The 18,926-nt window shown below is 65.4% G+C and overlaps 1 protein-coding gene across 1 annotated transcript; it reads left to right on the top strand.

The window, feature by feature from the left end:
- Positions 1–239: 239 nt before the first annotated feature.
- On the top strand, positions 240–18,899 carry KLF13 (Kruppel like factor 13). The gene is made up of 2 exons (XM_036437594.2): positions 240–1,390; positions 17,969–18,899. The coding sequence occupies exons 1-2, from the start codon at positions 304–306 to the stop codon at positions 18,271–18,273; spliced, it is 1,392 nt and encodes a 463-aa protein (XP_036293487.2). The 5' UTR covers positions 240–303; the 3' UTR covers positions 18,274–18,899.
- Positions 18,900–18,926: the final 27 nt, after the last annotated feature.

Genomic DNA, 18,926 nt, shown 5'->3' on the forward strand with positions numbered 1-18,926 from the left:
CCCTCCTCCGGCCGCGCCGGGGGGACACGCCCCTATGGGGCCGCGCGTCGGGGCCCGGGGGCGGGGCCAGAGGCTCCCCTAGCGGCTCCCCGGATTGGCCCGGCTCGTTGGGACCCGCCCCTGAGCCTTTGGGCACGCCCCCCTGTCCCGGGGTGAGCGCGGGCTGCGCGCTCCCGGGTCCCCCGCCCCCTCTCCAGGCGCGCGCCCCGCTCCCCGCGGCCACCGCCTCCGCCGCCGCCGCCGCCGGGAACCTGCGCCCTGCGCCGCCGCCAGGATGTGGCTGGGGGCTGACGTCGGGCCCAGATGTGGCCCCGGCCCCGCCCCGCCCACCCCCGGGGGCCGGGCCGCCCACAACCGAGCCGCCGGGGAGGCGCGCACACGGCGCCGGTCCCGCCCGTCCACCCGCCACAATGCTTGGCGCCGCCGCCGTCCCTCCTAACGCCGTCCCCGCTCGGCTTCCCTAGGACAGGCCGCTCGAGGGGGCCCCCAACTCCTCCTGGACGCCCGCCCCCCCTGAACCTCTCCGTGCGCCCCTCTCCATGCGCTCCCGCTCCGGGGCCCGGCCGGGCGGGTGACGGCGCAGGCGGCCCGGAGCCCCGCGCGCAGCCGGCGGCGGAGAGGGCAGCGCCCTCCGCACCCCCTGCACCCCGTCCCCCGCCCCCCTCGCTCTCCGGGAGGCTTTGGGGTGCGGATGCGCCTCTGATCACGACGAGGAGCCGAGGAGGAGCCGCCCGCAGCATGGCAGCCGCCGCCTACGTCGACCACTTCGCCGCCGAGTGCCTCGTGTCCATGTCCAGCCGCGCCGTGGTGCACGGGCCGCGCGCGGGGGCGCCGCCGGGGCCGGAGCCGGGCCCCGAGGGCGCGGTCCCCGCCGCCTCCACCTCTGTCTCCGCCGTCTCCGCCGCCGCCGAGGAGCCGCGCCGCGACGGCAAGGACCGCGCCTCGCTCTTCGTGGTGGCGCGCATCCTGGCGGACCTCAACCAGCAGCCGCCCGCGCCCCCCGGGACCGGGGAGGACCGCCGGGGGGACCGCCGCCGGGAGGGGGGCGCCGGGGCCGGGGCCCGCAAGGCGCGCACCCCGTGCCGCCTGCCCCCGGCCTCGCCCCCGGCCCCCCGGGCCTCCCCGGAGCGCGCCTGCCCCGCCGCGCCCCCGAGCCCCGCGTGGAGCGATCCCGAGGATCTTGGGGATCCCCAGGAGCCACAGGAGCCCCCGGAGCCCCAGGAGGCGGGTGTGGAGCCCCAGGAGCCCGGCCCCAGACAAAGGGGCCGGCGGGCCCGCAGCCGCGCCGACCCGGAGTCGCCGCCGCGGAGGCACAAGTGCCACTACGCGGGCTGCGAGAAGGTCTACGGCAAGTCCTCGCACCTCAAGGCGCACCTGAGGACGCACACAGGTCAGTGGGGGTCCCCCTGCCCTCCCTACGCCCCCCTCCCCGCCCCGCGCCTCCCCCGGTGCCAGGCGCCGGGCCACGCCCCCCTGTGCGGCCGGCCGGGGCGCGCGCGCAAAGGCGCAGAGGGCGCCAGGGGCCGGGGACACTCGGGGCCTCGTCCCTTCCCCCCAAACTCGGTCCTGGTCCTGCGGTCGGCACCCCCGCGCCCCCCGCGAGGAGGCGGGTCCCCGGCAGCTCCCGGAGCCGCCCGCACCCGCTTTGGCGACCGCGCCCCCCGCCGGCCGGCCGGACACGCCCCCTTCCCCGGGCGCGCTCCGGAGGGCGGGCGGGCGCGCGGGCGGGGCCGCGGGGGCGGATGTCGTCATCCGGGTTGGGGGCGGGGACCCGGCCCTGACCCGGGGGGCCAGGGGGCAGGTGCGGGCGCGCTGGGCGGGGATCTCGGGGTGGGGGGCCCCCCCAGGCCATCGGGGATCCGCGGGGAAAGCGGGGTGGCCCTGGCTCCGGGTCCCTCCCTCCCTCGCCGGCCGGGCCGGGCGCGCGCTCGGGGCGGGGCCGGGCGCGGCGGGCGGAGTTCACGCGGGGACAGGGCTCCCTCCGGCGCCGCTCCGCACACTCTCTGCGCTCCCCTTCCTGCCATTTCTCCGGCGCCCCGAGGTTTCATTTGTCCAAACCAGAGCTTCTGGGGGTGGGGGTGGGGGGGCGTGGAGGTCCCGGATCCCGGTGCGTCCCCGGCTCGGGGTTGGGGAGCCACGCCCATCCGGCCGGCGGGGGAGGGCGGGGGCAGCGCCCGACCCCGGGGCTCCGTACCGGGAAGGAGGGGCCGGGCTCCGCGCTCGCTGTTGGCGCAGGACGGACGGATGGATGGATGCGGGGCGCTGGGCACCTGTGCGGGGGTCGGGGGTTGGGGGCGTGCGCCCCGGGGCGCAGCCTGGGCGCCGGGGACCCCCGCGCGCCGCCCCCTCTCTCCTCCCATCCCCATCGCAGGGGGCCCTCCACCTGGGAGTTGACTCCTCCGAGCTCTGTGGTTGTTGGTTTGTTTGTTTGTTTGTTTGCAAAACAAAAAAAGTAGCAAAAACAAACAAACCACCAACAACAAAAAAACAAAAGCACACCCCGCCTTTCAGTGGATGAGAACCTCCCGGTGCCGGTTCGGCGGCCAGAACCGCCCGGTTCCTCCTCGGAGCGCCCGGGAGGGAACCCTCCGCGGACACTCACTTCCCTTCCTCCCTAATTTGGGGCAAATTCTGCACAAAAACAGAACAAAAACACCCGCGTCCTGCTGCTGCTTTCTGGGTCCCAGCGGGTGGGCCTTCTCACGTACAGAATAGAGCTCCTCGGACGGTGGAAATGCTGGTTTACACCAGACACAGGGGCCGGGAGGTCCGGGTTCCAGTCCGGGCAGGGCGCAGGGCCCCCCGGGGTGCGGGCTGGGTCCCCCAGGGCGGGGCGTGCAGGAGGCGGCCGATGGGTGTTCCTCTCTCTCTCCCTCCCTTCCTCCCTCTGAAATCAATAATAATAATAATAATAATAATAATAATAATAATAATAATAAAAATTGCCGCCTCCCCTCGGTTGCACCGGGTCCCAGGTCTGCAGGCGCCCAGGACCCGCGCGTCCCGGAGGCACCTGGCCCCCCCCCAAACCCCGTGGCCGTCCAGGGTGAAATGGGGGGCCATGGCTAGGCCTTCGGGGTGTCCAGAGTGAAGTGTGTGGGATCCAGATTGGAGGGCGGGGGGATCTGGATCCCGGAGGGAGAAGGTATTGGTTCTGCTTGGGGACCCCAGAGTCCTGGTGGGCGTGGCACTGAGGGCGGGGCGCAGCCGGGACCCTGAATCCAGGGGCGGGGCCAGCGCTTGGGGCGTGGCTGGGGTTAGGGACCTCTTTGTGGGGGTGGGGTCCCCCCAGGCCAGTCTCCCTCCGGCCTCCCATGGGGTGGCACCGGTGGCTCGGGTGGGGATGGAGATTTGGGGAGCGGCTGGGTGGAGGGCGGGGCGCGCTGTCGCAGGTGGAGCTGGGCGCTGGGGGCTGGGGGTGGGGAAGGCTTTGGTCTGGGGGTGACCTCGGGCTTGGCTGGCTGCGCCCCCCGATCTTTGCCGGGGGCCAGGCTTTGTGGGCCCTGAGCGCACAGACCCCTTGGCTTAGAGGATTGGGGCGGGCGCTGGGAGCCAGGCTTGGGCGGGTGGGGAGTGGGGGCGTGCCTGGAACCAGCTGCCTGAGGGGATGCCTCCAGTTCCCTGGGTTTTCTTTTCCTTTTTCAAAATATGTTTTATATTTTTTCATTCGTTTTTTTTTTTACAGGGGGGAAGAGAGAGGGATAGAGAGCTAGAAACGTCATCGATGAGAGGGAAACATTGACCAGCTGCCTCCTGCACACCCCCTCCTGGGGATGTGCCTGCAGCCAAGGCACATGCCCTTGACCGGAATCGAACCCGGGACCTTTCGGTCCGCAGGCCCACGCTCTATCCACTGAGCCACACCAGCCAGGGCGAGTCATTGTTGATGTTATAGCTAGCGATCGCCCCGGGGAAAACAAAACCAAGACAACAAGGTCTCAGTGATGGAGCGTCGACCTAGGAGCCAGGAGGTCAGGGTTCGATCCCTGATCAGGGGCTCAGGCCCGGGTTGCAGGCACCATCCCCCGTGTGAGGAGTGTAGGAGGCAGCCGGTCCGTGATTCTCTCTCAACATGGATGTTTCTCTCTCTCTCCCCCTCTCCCTTCCTCTCTCTGAAGTCAATAAAAATACATTTCTAAAAAATCCCACTTATCTCCTTGCCCGCCGCCCATCCCAGCAGCTCGGGGGTCTGGCCAGCACGCTGGGCCCCGGGGTGGACACGACCAGCCACGCCTCCTGCAGACCCCAGGCTCGGCCCCGTGTCCCCCGCCCGGTGGGGTGAGGATGGGAAGCCCTCAGATTGCTTTCTCTCAGCCATTTCCTGTTAGGGCTTGGGCGGGGCTGGTCTGAAGCCGCTGGCTCCCCGGGAACAGGGGTTCCATCCTGAGGGTGAGGGGGCCTCGGAGAAGCAGGCAGCCCAGCCCAGGGCGGGGTGAGCGGCCGGCTTCTCCCTCCCCCCACCCCCCTCGCCGCCCCGGGGTGCCCGTGGGGCCGGTGGGGAAACTTCAGACAAATGCGGAAGTGTGCGGGCCCAGCGTGCGAGCCTGCCCCTCCCCCTCGGACCCGTGCCGCCCTCCCTCGGGCCCTCCCAGGGCCTTGCATGCGTGTCCCAGGCGTGTGTGTGGCCCTGGCCAGCGCGTGTGTGTGTCCCGGTCACCGTGATTTTTCCTGTCTGTGCATCCTCCCCCGAGGACGTGGTCCCATTGACCTTAGGGAGAGCAGAAGGGAGAGGGAGAGGGAGAGAGACACACCGACGGGCTGCCTCCTGCACGGGCCCAGACCAGGGCCGGGCCGGGAGGAGCCTGCCTCGAAGGTATGTGCCCTTGACCGTAATCGAACCCTGGACCCTTCTGTCTGTAGGCTGATGCTCGATCCATGGAGCCAGACGGCCCAGGGGCTCAGTAAAAAAAACAAAAAACAAAACAAAAAAAAAACCCGCATTAAAAAAGAATTAAAATAAAAGATAAAAGGACGCATTACGTTTTGTGCATTTTTAAAATATATATGTATAACTATTTACAGAGAAGAAAGGAGAGGGAGGGAGAGCTAGAAACATCGATGGGAGAGAAACATCGACCAGCTGCCTCCTGCACGCCCCCCCCACCCCCTGGGGATGTGCCCGCAACCAAGGTGCCTGCCCTTGACCGGAATCGAACCCGGGACCCTTCTGTCCGCAGGCTGGCGCTCTATCCACTGAGCCACACCGGTCAGGGCTTTTTAAAAAAACACACACATGTTCTTGGTTCCCTCCCCCTCCTCCCCGGCTGAGGTTCCTGGTGTTGCACCGCTGCCTCCCTCTCTCACGCCCACAGCACATGCCTCACCCCGAAAACATGAGGAACCCCGCGCCCGCAGCTGCCCGCTCCGCAGGCCCTGCCCCCCGCCGCCGCCGGCTCTCCCTGGCTCCCCTGGGCCCTGCCCCGGCGGGCGCTCGGCCCCCACAGCAGCGAGGGCCGGTCACCCACTCACCCACCCACCCACCCACCCGCCGGGCGCGGCTGGCGTGGGGCGGGGCCTGCTGGGTGCTGTCTGCACCCCTCCCTGCCCGCAGAGGAAAGACGGCTGGAGGCCCCTGAGCGTCTGCAGGCCGCGGTGGAGGTGTGCCTGTGTGTGTGCCTGTGTGTGTGTGTGTGGGGGGGGGGGGTGAAGAAGGCAGCGAAAAATAGGTGTTTTTTTTTTAATTTAAAAACGTTTTTTAAAAATATATTTCTTTATTGATTTATAGGAGGGGAGGGGGATAGAGAGAGAGAGAGAAACCAAGGATGAGAGAGCATCATGGATCGGCTGCCTCCTGCATGTCCCCTATTGGGGATCGAGCCCACACCCCGGGCATGTGCCCTAGGCCAGAATCGAACCCGGGACCCTTCGGTCCGCAGGCCGACGCTCTATCCACTGAGCCAAACCAGCTAGGGCAAAAAAAAAACCCACACACACCCACACCACACACACACACACAAACAACCCCCCCCCCTTTTTTTTTTTTTTAAATTGAGCCCTGGCTGGTGGATGGAGGGTCAGCCCGCGGACGGAAGGGTTCCGGGTTCGATTCCGGTCAAGGGCCTGTACCTTGGTGGCGGGCACATCCCCAGTGGGGGGCGTGCAAGAGGCAGCTGATCGATGATTCTCTCTCATCGATGTTTCTAACTCTCTATCCCTCTCTCTTTCTCTCTGTAAAAAAAACAACAACACAATAAAATATATTTAAATAAATAAATAAGTAAATAATGAAAAAAAAAATCCAGCCGGGGACGTGGGCACCCAGGCCTGCCCGGGGCGGGGTCAGGTGGCGACGGCGGTGCCTGGCGGGCGCATCGCACGCGGAGGAATGCGCTCCCGGACGGCGTTCATGAGCAACGCGGCCAGGGCGGGTGTGGCCTCTGTGACCGCGTGAAATTCTGCCTCCTCTTCCACCTGCGTCAGAAGGTTTTCCGGGTCTTGCTGGTGGAAATATTTATTTTACTTCTTAAATGTATTGTATTGATTTTTTTTTTTTTTACACAGAGGAAGGGAGAGGGACAGAGAGCTAGAAACATCGACGAGAGAGAGTCAGCCACCAGCTGCCTCCTGCACGCCCCCCGCCGGGGATGTGCCCGCCACCGAGGTCCGTGCCCTTGACTGGAATCGAACCCGGGACCCTTCCGTCCGCAGGCCGACGCTCTATCCACGGAGCCACGCCGGTGAGGGCGGAAATATTTTTTTTTAATAAATTTTTTTTTAAAAAAAGCATGTTTGCCATGTATGTATTCCTTTTTTAAAATATATTTTTATTGATTCCAGACACAATGGGAGGGGGAGGGAGGGAGAGGGAGGGAGAGGGAGAGGGAGAGGGAGAGGGAGAGGGAGAGGGAGAGAGGAACATCGATGAGGAGGGAGAATCGTGCACCAGCTGCCTCCTGCACGCTCCCTGCTGGGGATCGAGCTGGAAACCCGGGCCTGTGCCCTTGACCGGAATCAGACTGTGACCTTCTGGCTCTCGGGTTGATGCTCAAACATGGGGCCGCGCCCGGTGCCGTTGGCACGCAGTGCGCGACGGAGAAATCCTCACCCCGCCCGAGGCTCCGCCCTGGGGCCCTCCCCTGGCCTGCCCGACGCGTGTGCACGCACGCGGGCACACACGTGCACGCACGCGGGCACACACGTGCACGCACGCGGGCACACACGTAGGTGCGCCCCTCGCTCGCTGTTGTGTCTGAGCTAAGCCCCCAGGCCTGGCGTCCACCTGTGTGGACTCTGGTTGTGGGAACGTGGACGGCAGGACCCGGGTTCCACTGTGGTCAAGGGCGTGTCCTGGGGCTGCAGGCTCAGTCCCCAGCCTGACCCGTCTCACTCACATCCACGATGTCTCTCTCTCTCTCTCTCTCCCTCTCTCTCTCCCTCTCTCTCTCTCGCTCTCTCTCTCTCTCTCGGCCTCCCCCTCCCGCTCTCTCTGAGACAGTCCACGGGCACACAGCCGCCGGGGAGAAAAGAGAGAAAGGAGAGAACGGGCCTAGGGCGGGAGGTGGAAGTCCAGCTAATGGCTGCCCGGCCGGCCGACAGGGTTTTGCAAGGAAGTCAGGGTTGGGAAAGCCAGAGGAAACCCCAAAGGCGCTGGAACCTCAGAACCCGCCCTCAGAGGCGGAGGGAGGGAGGGAGGGAGGGGGAGGGACAAAGGGCCCGGGCCAGGGCGTGTCCTTGGCGTGTCCTTGGCGTGGAGGGCTGTTTGGCCTGACCCTGGACGGACACGTCGTTCCAAACCCAGTCTGGGATCGGGGGGAGGGGCTGGGGGTGGCCCCGTGACTGCACCCCTCCCCCCCCACACGCACACGCACGCGCCCTGCAGGAGGGGTGACCCCTGTGGGCCAGTCCGGGAGCTGCCACTGTGTGTCCTGCAGCTCAGCGGACCTGGCCGGCGGGCGGGGGCCGGGCGGGCTGTGCGTGGTCCTGCGTGACCGCCTGGCGGACGGGGACCTGACCCCCTGCCCGTCCCCTCCCACCACCCAGGGCCTCCCTCACCCACCGGGCAGGCTGGCACCGCCTTCTGTTCTTCTCAAAGCAGGTTTTTATTTGTTAAGTTATTATTGTTGTTATTGTTAATCCTCACCGAGGATGCTCTTCCATTGATTTCTAAGATACATATATATATTATTGATTTTTTTTTTTTACAGAGGGGAAGGGAGAGGAATAGAGAGCTAGTATGAGAGAGGAGAAACATCCACCAGCCGCCTCCTGCACACCCCCTCCCGGGGATGTGCCCGCAACCAAGGTGCATGCCCTTGACCGGAATCGAACCCGGGACCCTTCAGTCCGCAGGCCGACGCTCTATCCGCTGAGCCAACCGGCCAGGGCTGACATATATTGTATTGATCTCAGAGAGGCAGGGAGAGGTAAAGAGAGAGAAACATCCGAGGTAAGAGAGAATCATGGACCGGCTGCCTCCTGAACGCCCCCCACTGGGGGTGGAGCCTGCACAGCCCCAGGCCTGTGCCCTGACCTCCTGGTTCCTAGGTCAACGCTCCACCCACTGAGCCACACCAGCCGGGCATCGTCCTGTTTTCTAAAAAAAAAACAAAAAAACGGCTTTGCTGCTTGGCCTCAGGCACTGGGTGTTCTCTGGGTGTTCATGCGTGTGTTTTTGCGTGTGTCCTGCATGAGCGAGTGTATGAGGGTGCGTGTGCGTGCGTGTGTGTGTGCTCACCTGCAGGTGCTCAGCCTCCAGCCAGAGCTGGCTGGACGGCAGCCAGGCCCCGGGCATCGGGCCAGGAGGCTCCGGCCTGCGGTCGGGGTTTCTGGGGACCCCCCGGGGGTGGGGAGCCCCGATGACAGAGGCAGGGCCCTGTGTGCCTGCCGTGGGCCGGGCTGGCCTTCCATGAGAGCGGGGAGCTGGGCAGAGCTGGAGGGGGCCCAGGCCCAGGCCTCCCGCCCTGGCCCCCCGCCAGCCGCCTGCGGCCCCGTGTGGGGCGGCCCTGGCGGGGGGCCAGGCCAGGCCAGGCCAGGCCCGGCTTTGTCTGCAGCCGAGGGCTCAGCCCTGAGCACCCGCCTCCTCCTTCCTGCCCCTCTGCCCGCCCTCCCCGCTCTCCTCCTCCCTCCTCCTCCCCTTCCTCCTCCTCTCCCTCCTCTTCTTCCTCTTCCTCCCCCCTCTCCACCCCCCCTTCTACCCCGGCCCTCCCTCCCACTGGGGACTGCGGGACCGAAACGTGTTTTTTTTATTTGCACTTTTTTTTTCTTTTGAAGCGTGCTCTGTGTGTTTTGTTTTTTAGAAAAGCAAGCACGCACTGACCCACCGCAAAAGCACGTTCTTAGGCTGGGCTGCCCGCTCTCCGGCTCACGGAGAGTCAGCCAGAAGGGGGGCCTTGGGCCTCACCGGTGCGGCTCAGCGGACAGAGCGTCGGCCTGCGGACGGAAGGGTCCCGGGTTCGATTCCGGCCAAGGGCATGTGCCTGGGTTGCGGGCACACCCCCAGGTGGGGGGTGTGCAGGAGGCAGCTGATGGATATTTCTCTCTTGTCCATGTTTCTAACTCTCTCTCCCTCCTCTACCTTCCTCTCTGTAAAAAAATCAATAAAAATATATATATATTTTTAAAAAGTTTAAACATAAGAAGGGGGGCCTTAGAGACAGGTTGGGGGGCTGGCCGGAGACGAGCCGCCGCCGCCCGCTGCTCCCCTGGGGCCCTCAGGGAGAGGGGGTCCGTGCCTGCGGGGACAGAGGGGAGCAGGGCAGACAGGGCCTCCGGGGGGGGCAGTGGGGACGGGCATGGCTCAGCTTGCTCCCTGGAGGGAAGGGCGTGCTTCTAAGCCTGCTTTTTTTTTTTTTTAAACCCGTGGGGGTGCGGGAGGCGGCGGCCTGGTTCCCGGTAAGGCCTGCCTCCTCCCCCTGCTGACTAAGAGCAAACGGAGCTAAACACGGGGTCACCGTGGCAACTGGCGGCCGCGCTCTGCATGCTCGCTAGCCGGCGTTCTCACCTTCCCGCCGTCTCAGGTTCTAGGACGGAGTCACGGTGTCTGTTCTTCGCCTTTGTAGCGAGAGGGGATGGGAGGGAGGGAGGGAGGAGAGCGGGAGGAACGTTGATGTGGGAGAGACGCACATCGATTGGCTGCCTCCTGCACGTGTCCCGGCTGCAGCTGGGAATCATCGAACCTGCAACCCAGGTGCATGCCCTCGACCGGGAATCGAACCCTCTGAAGGGTCCCGGGTTCGATTCCGGCCGAGGGCATGTGCCTCGGTGGTGGGAGGCAGCTGATGGATGTTTCTCTCTCATCCACGTGTCTCACTCTCTCTCTCTCCCTCTCCCGTCCTCCCTGTGAAAACATCCATAAGCTATATTTAATTAAAAATAAATAAATACATATATTTCAAAGTAAATATCTTCCACGTATTCCTGTAGGATCCTGTCTCCTCGCCAATATGTCTATGGGGGTGGAGCCTGCCACCCGGGCACATGCCCTGAGCGGGAATCGAACCGGGGACCTCCCGGCTCCTGGGTCCGGGCTCCACCTCTGAGTCACTCCGCCCGCTGGGTGCATCTTTATTATTATTTTTTTAAGTTTCTGTATGGATTCAGGTGTTACTACGTGACCTTCTTCCCCCTTTACACCCCCCAACCCCCCCCACGCACGCCCTCACCCCCTGGTGTCTGTGCCCCTCGGCCAGGCCCATGGGCTCGCTCACAGGTCCTTTGGCTGATGGCTCCCCCTTGCTCAGTCTCAGTGTGTGTGGGAGACGGCCAGACCCCACCCATTCTTGTTCTGCACAGAGTAGCCGGCTCGGTGGGGTGTCTGTGGCCGGTGGGGGGGTGCCCCCTGCTCTGTGCCCCCAGATTCATGCTCTGAAATCCTCAAACGCCCGATGGGATCATTGTGGGGTGAGGAGTGTCTGGGAGGGAGGTGACTCAGTGGCCCGCCCTCCTGGGGGGTCAGCGCCCTGCCGGAATGTTCCGGAGCCCCTCTCCCGCCCTCCCAGGGAGGAGGGCGATAGGGCGCTGGCCAGGAGCCAGGCCCCGGGCCCACACTGGCACCCACGGGTGCTGGCGCCTTAATCTTGGCTTTTCCATCCCCCGGAGCCCAGCGGGGCACAGGCCTGCTGCTGCTGAGATAGTCGGCGGGCGGACTCCGGTGGCCGACAGCCCCGGGGGGGTGTCCCCCAACACTCTCAGGGCCGGCACCCCATCCCGTCCCAACGCCCGGGGCCTGGCGTCCGTCCGCCCGGTGCCCGTGCCACCAGGAGTGTGTCTGCCCAGCTGACGGGAATCGAACCCGGCATGGACCGGGACCTCCCGGTTCGGGGGTCCAGGCTTGGCCGCTGCCGATGGGACTCGGGGCGCCCTGGCCGAGGGGCCCCGCCTCTCGGGGGGCCTGCTCTCGCCCGTCCCCCTGCCCCGAGCCCAGCCCATGGCGGGGTGGGGTACGGGTGCCATCCCTCCTCGTCCTCCTCCTCCTCGTCCTCCTCCTCCTCCTCCTGGGACTTTCTCTAGGGCAAGGGGGACGGGGCGGGGGGCAGATCCGGGCTCCGTCTCGGGGACCTTGCTGTGGGCACCTCTTCCTCCCCATTCCCCCTGACCCCGTGACCCTGAGGACCTGCGCCATGCCCCCCGCTCCCCCCCACCCCCAGCCTCGGGCTGTCTCAGCCGCCTCGTCCATCCTGTTTCCTCCCCGGGGCCCCGGCCGCACCTGCAGGAGGAACGAGGAGAAACGAGAGCACCACCTGTGCCCCCGAAACTCTCGGTTCCCAGGCGCCTGGCAGTTTGGGGCCCGGCCGCCCCCTTGCCCAGGGCTCCGCACCCCAGGGCCCAGGGTGGGGGTCGGTCCGCAGCCAGGCCTCTGAGGCCCGGGAGGGGCAGCCTGGAGCGGGGGCGTGGGGGGACGGCGGGGGACAGGGCCCCGGGTGCGAGCCCTCGTGGGGTCAGGCCCGTGGCCAGGCCGAGGGCGGGAGGCAGGGGTGTGTCCGGGTTCGAGGAACTGGGTTCTGCCCCGGCCGCCACCGTGTGGCTCCGGGGCTGAGCGTCGTCGTCCTGGGCACCGAAAGGCCACGGGTTCGATTCCCGTTCGGGGCACGTGCGGGGCGGTGGGCTCCGTCCCCAGGATGGGTGCCTGTGGGAGGCGAGGGATCGGAGTTTCTCTCCCTGTGTCTCCCCCGCTCCCTTCCAGCCTCTCTGCAAATCAACGGGGGAGAAAATACAATACAATACAATACAATACAAGGACCTTAAAAAGAAAGACGCGGCACTTGGCTGCAGGGAGGCCCAGGCCCAGACCCGGCCCCACCCAGCCCAGGATGTGCCCCCAACCAAGGTCCAGGCCCTTGATCGGAATCGAACCCGGGACCTCTTAGTCTATAGGCTGACGCTCTATCCACTGAGCCACACCGGGTAGGGCTCAATAGAAATATTTTTTAAAAGGCAAGCCCCTTCTTCCCGCCCCCCCCCCCCCTTTTTTGAAACCGTCAGTAAAAATATGAAAAGACAAAGAGAGCAGGGCCCCCACCGGAGCAGGGCACGGGCCTGTGGCCCTGGTCACCGAGATGCCCGTCGGGGGCCGGGGAGCCTCTGTCACCCCCTCTCCGGGCCCGCCTTCGCTGGGAGCCAGGGGCGGCCCTGGGGGCGGGGCAGAGCCTGGGAGGGCCCCGGGCTGGCCAAGCCCCTGCCATCTGGCCCGTCCCCGTCCCCGTCCCCGTGTCCCCGTGGTGCTGGTGCTGGACCCCGTCCAGATCCGTTTTCGTTTTCAATTCCCTTTACGGCCCCCCCATCCCACCGCCCCGGACCCGGACGGGGCCTGGCCCGGCCACCGCAGCAAACAGACTGTCCTCGCTGTCCTCGGCTGACCTCCCCCCAGCGCCGGCCGCCCTGGCCTCCGATTGTTTGCCTCGGGCTAATTTTAGCCCCACCATTTCCACCCTGACCTCCTCCCCCGACAGGAGGCACACACACACACACAGACACACAGACACACACACAGACACACACACATGCACACAGACACGCACATACGCACACACACAGACACACACAGACACACATGCACACACACAGACACGCACACACACGTACTTACACACACAGAGACACACAGACACACACACATGCACACACAGACACACACACATGCACACAGACACGCACACACGCACACACACACGCACAGGCACACACAGAGACACACACATGCACACACACAGACACGCACACACACGTACTTACACACACATGCACACACAGACACACACGCACGCACACATACCACACACACACACAGAGACACACACAGAGACACACACATGCACACACACAGACACGCACACACATGTACTTACACACACAGAGAGACACACACACATGCACACACAGACACACACACACGCACACATACCACACACACACAGAGACACACACACAGAGACACACACACAGAGACACACACACAGACACACACAGACACGCACACACGCACACACAGAGACACACATGCACACACACAGACACACACACAGACACACACAGACACACACACATGCACACACACAGACACACACACACGTACTTACACAGACACGCACACACACGTACTTACACACACACAGAGAGACACACAGACACACACACATGCACACAGACACACACGCACGCACACATACCACACACACACAGAGACACACACACAGAGACACACACACACACACACACACACACACACAAACACGCCCAGAATGGCTCCCGGGAGGGAAGGGCTGGGCTCCCACAGGAGCGGCTGCAGCTGGGCCTGCAGGAGGGGACATGGGGGGCAGGTGGGACCCCGCCAGCCCCCTCTCTCCCTGAGGTCCCTCTGCTTGCAGGGTGCTCACGTGCAGAGAGGAGGGGGTGTCTCAGGGAGCCCCTGGGAAGGGCACCCCACTCTGCCTGCAGCCCCCCACAGCCTCAGCCGGCCCAGCTCAGCCCCCTCTGGGAACGGGAGCTCCCCAGGGCCCCCGGGGTCAGGCATGGCCCTTGGCTGCGGGGAGGCCCAGGCCCAGGCCCGGCCCCACCCAGCCCAGGGTGCTCTGCTGTTCCTCGGGGAGAGGGGTTTGGGGGGGCTGGGGCCTGGCCTGGAGGTCCCCACACCCCATCCGTGGTCCCTGAGCACCCCATCGCCCGCATTGAGAAAAAGAAGGGTTAGCTTGGCACTAGCCTGTGTGGCTCAGTGGACAGAGCGTCGGCCTGCAGACCGAAGGGTCCGGTCAAGGGCATGGACCTGGGTTGTGGGCACATCTCCAGTGGGGGGTGTGCAGGAGGCAGCTGATCGGTGTTTCTCTCTCATCGAGGCTTCTATCTCTCTCTCCCTTCCTCTCTGTGAAAAATCAATACAATATATATTTTTTTAAATAAAAAAATGAAAACCGTTGGAAAAATACCCTGGGGGAGGGTTGGGAAGAAAACAAAGCAGAAGCGGGACCTGGGAACGGAAACTGTCCAGTGTGAGCAATGACCCCTCGCAGGAGGGCCGGCGGGGGCGGGGACAGAGACGGCACCTCTGTGTAATCCCGCACGCGGCCTGTGGCCCCTGCCACGTGCAGCCACGCGTGTGCCACGTGCAGCCACGTGTGTGGGCGAGCTGCTTTGTCCCCGGAGGCAGTGGGGTCGGGTTCCAGGGCTGCGGGCCCAGGGCAGGAGCCGGGTTTGGAATACGAAGCTGCTGTTTTATAATAGAGCCAGGGGCCTACCTGCATGAAGTTACTGCTCGGAGGATGGGAAGGGGCCCCTCAGCCCGGCCTGCACCCTCTCACAATCTGGGACCCCTCGGGGGGTGTCCGTCCGACTGCCGGTTTGGGCCAGACACCGCAGGGCTCCTAACTGCTCGTCTGCCTGCCTGATCGCCCCTAACCACTCACCTGCCTGCCTGATCACCCCTAACCCCTCTGCCTGCCGGCCTAATCGCCCCTAACCACTCACCTGCCTGCCTGATCGCCCCTAACCCCTCTGCCTGCCGGCCTGATCGCCCCTAACCCCTCTGCCTGCCGGCCTGATCGCCCCTAACCACTCACCTGCCTGATCACCCCTAACCACTCACCTGCCTGCCTGATCACCCCTAACCCTTCTGCCTGCCTGATCGCCCCTAACCCCTCTGCCTGCCTGATCACCCCTAACCACTTGCCTGCCTGCCTGATTGCCCCTAACCAAGGTTGTTCGGCTGTCCGGTCTAATCAGCATATTACGCTTTTATTATTTTTTTTATTATAGATCCCACAACCTGTGTATTGATCTGTCCGCCCGTCCACTCTGGCCAGGCTCTGCAAGCGGCTTTTTTAAACAAAATAGTTTCCGCAGCCCGGCCTGCCAGGGTGGCTCAGGGCTGGAGCCTCGACCTCGGAGCCAGAGGGTCAGGGTTCGACTCCCCGTCGAGGGCACACACCTGGGGGGCTGTGCAGGAGGCGGCCGGTCCGTGATTCTCTCTCAGCATCGATGCTGCTTCTCTCTCTCTTCCTCCCTCCTCCTCTTCCTCCCTCTCTGAAATCAACAAAAATATATTTAAAACATTTTTTTTTAAATTAAAAAAAAAAAATCCACCGCAGGAATGAGGCTGATTTTCAGAGGGACGGAAGGGAGCGGGGAGAGGGAGACACACACACACACACACACACACACACACACACACACACGTCCTCATGAGAGAGACACACCGATTGGCTGCCTCCCATGGGGGCGGGGGGGTTGTGGGGGCTGGGAATCGAACCTGTAACCAAAGCAGCACACCTGCGGAGCTGGTGCGGGCAGGTGCCTGGCCCAGCAGGGCGCCCGCTGGCTGCTGAGACCCACCCAGGAGGCGGAGGGAGGGGGGAGGAGGGGAGGAGGGCGCGCGGACGGGAGGGGAGGGCGGGCAGAGACACAGGAAGCAGAAGTAGGACAGATGGTTGCTCAAGCTCCCGGGTGCCCGTGCCAGGTGGCAGCGGGCGGGGAGGGCAGCCTCTGCCGGGCTGGGCCCTCTCCCCCCTCCCTCCCTCGAGAGGGAGCTTTCCTTGTGGGAAGAAGGGGACGGCCTGAGGCCCCCAGGGTGGCTTCTCGGAGTCTCTGAGGGCCCCCCTCCCCCCAACCCCTCCCCGTGGCCGTGCGTGACCACAGCCGACAGCTGGGCGGACGGGCGGCCGCCCTCAGCCACCTGGGAGGGCCTCGGCCTGCTGCCAGCACCTGGCTGCCCGCCCCCGTGCCCCCCTGCCCCCGCCCCCGCCCCCGGCTGGCTCTCCGCAGACAGACAGACACACACACACACACAGACAGGCATGGGAGGGTGCAGGGAGCCACGTGGAGGACGGGAGCCGGGCCCAGCAGCCTGGAGGCCATAATTACCGCCCTGGCTCCTGTGCCTCCGGGCAAATGCTTCCCTTTTAAGTCTTCTGAGTGGCGGGTGCCTCCAGGCTGCCTGGTGGGAGGGACGTGGCTGGACGTGGCTGCTGTTTGTCCCTCTGACTCCGAGGCCCCCCTTCCCCGCACAGCACCCCCCTCCCACCCTCGGAGGAGCAGGGCCTGTGAGGGGAGCTGTGGGCGGGGCGGCAGGGCAGCAGGTGGCTCCAGGGGCCTGGCGGGTCCCCCTGGGTCTGCTTGGAAACTGGCTTTATGGGTGGTGGTGGGTGGGGGAAGGTGGGGGGCTCACGGGTAACAGACAAGCCTCCTAACCTACAGCCCCACCCCCTGAGGCCTACAGGGTCCGGTGGGCCAGGGTCCCCCATCTGTGGAAACTAAAATAAAACGAAGCTCGGCGCCGAGACCGGCGTGGCTCCGTGGATAGAGCGTCGGCCTGCGGACGGAAGGGTCCCGGGTTCGATTCCCGGTCAAGGGCATGGGCCTTGGTGGCGGGCACATCCCCAGTGGGGGGCGTGCAGGAGGCAGCTGATGGATGTTTCTCTCTCATCGCTGTTTCTAACTCTCCCTCTCCCTTCCTCCCTGTAAAAAATCAATAAGAATACTTTTAAATAATAATAATAATAATAATAATAATAATGCCCCAGAAGTGGTTCCGTGGGTGCAGACATGGCTCCTCCCCCGTGGGGGCTGCTGGGTGGGCGGGGCTGCGTGGAGACACTGGCCCAGGCCCTTTGCTTGTTGTGTGATTTTTATTTTAAAGAAAATACGTTAGTATGGATGTCAGAGAGGGAGGGAGAGGGAGCGGGGGATAGAAACATCACTGATGAGGTAGAATCATGGACCGGCTGCCTCCTGCGCGCCTGCTCCCCGGGATGGAGACCTCACCCCCAGGCCTGTGCCCTCACCCCAGGACCCGAACCGGGACCCCCTGGCTCCTGGAGGGGTGCGGGGCGCGGGGAGCGAGCAGGCCCTGTCCCCGGGGTGCGGGGCGGGAGGGGGGTCCCCGGCGCCCGGGCTGGGCTGGGTGCGGGGCCGGAGCTGCGCGCAGGGGCCGCTGTGGGCGCGGCCGGGGAGGACCGGGGAGGGGGGCCTGGGTGGGGCTGAGGGGCCCCCGGAGGAGGGCGGGAGGGAGGGAGGGGAGGGGAGGGGAACCCCGAGCGCCCCGCCCCGGCCGCCCCGCCCCGGCTCCGGGAGGGGACGGGCCATCCCGGGCCTGGGCGGTGCCAGCGCGCTCTGGGCTTGGGACGCGCTGTTCCCGGTGAGATGAGGCAATCGCGCCGCTTCCCGGCCCGGGACGTTGCACCCCGCCCTGTCCTGCACCCACCGGCTCCCCCTCCCGCCCTGCCCGCCCCCCGCCTCCCAGCACCCGGCCCTGAACCCCCGGGGCCCCGCCCTGCGCGCACCGGCCACCCGCCTGCGCCCCTGCCTGCGCGCACCTGCTGGGTTCCCCGCCCCAGCGCGCGCCTGGCCCCGGGTCCCCAAACGGGTGTCTGGGGAGGGGGTGTCTGGGGAGGGGGTGTCTGGGGAGAGGGTGTCTGGGGAGGGGGTGTCTGGGGAGAGGGTGTCTGGGGAGGGGGTGTCTGGGGAGGGGGTGTCTGGGGAGGGGGTGTGGGGGTGGCTACGCCCCGTGCGCCCCGCCCGCTGACGTGTCCCCCTCCGCCCGCAGGAGAGCGGCCCTTCGCCTGCGGCTGGCCCGCCTGCAGCAAGCGGTTCGCGCGCTCGGACGAGCTGGCGCGCCACCACCGCACGCACACGGGCGAGAAGCGCTTCGGCTGCCCGCTGTGTGGCAAGCGCTTCATGCGCAGCGACCACCTCACCAAGCACGCGCGCCGCCACGCCGGCTTCCACGCGGGGCTGCTGCCGCGCCGCGGCGGGGGGTGCGGCTCCGGGGGCTCCCGCCCCGGCTCGCTCAGCGACCACAGCCGCTCCGACGCCAGCAGCCCGCCCGCCAGCCCGGCCAGCCCGCCCTGAGGCCCCTGACCGGCGAGGGATCCCCCAAAACAGCACAGACTCGACCCCAGCCTGGCCAGCCCGCCCTGAGGCTCCCGCCGGCGAGGGACCCCCAAAAACAGCACAGACCCGCCGGCCAGTCCGCCCTGAGGACCCCCCGCCGGCGAGGGACCCCCCAAAACAGCACAGACCCGCCCCCAACCCGGCGCAACACCGGCTTGCGCGCCTCCGCCCTGTGCGCTCCTGTGCGCTCCTGTGCGCACGGAGGTTCCCCCCACTCCTCTCTCTCTCTCTCCCTCTCTCTCTCTCTCTCTCTCTCTCTCTCTCTCTCCCCCTCCCACCTCCCCAGGACAGCCATGAGCACTCGGATGCTCTCTCCCGTTCTCCTGGGACCCCCCTCTTTCTCTTCAGTCATCTGGAAAGAAAAGAGAAAAGGAAAGAGGAAAAGCCTGCAAGCCCAAGGGCCCCAGGTTCCCCAAGTTCGAGTCAAGGTCAAGGGCGGGTACCTCCTCCTTGGTGGGAGCAGGAGAGCGAGGCAAGCCAGCGATGTGTGTCTCTGTGTCTCCCTCCCTTCCTCCCTCTGTTGTCTCCAGGGGACAGGATTCATGAGAGAGAGAGAGAGAGAGAGAGAGAGAGAGAGAGAGAGAGAGAGAGAGAGAGAGAGAGAGAGAGAG

Source organism: Pipistrellus kuhlii, unplaced genomic scaffold (assembly GCF_014108245.1).
Source record: "Pipistrellus kuhlii isolate mPipKuh1 unplaced genomic scaffold, mPipKuh1.p scaffold_m20_p_140, whole genome shotgun sequence".
In the NCBI taxonomy this organism is placed as follows: Eukaryota; Metazoa; Chordata; class Mammalia; order Chiroptera; family Vespertilionidae; genus Pipistrellus; species Pipistrellus kuhlii.

Excerpts from the sequence above, each read along its gene's own strand:
- KLF13 (XM_036437594.2), top strand. The coding sequence starts at position 304 with ATGTGGCCCCGGCCCCGCCCCGCCCACCCCCGGGGGCCGGGCCGCCCA. Across the intron at positions 1,391-17,968 it reads GCACCTGAGGACGCACACAG|GAGAGCGGCCCTTCGCCTGC; the intron begins GTCAGTGGGGGT and ends CTCCGCCCGCAG.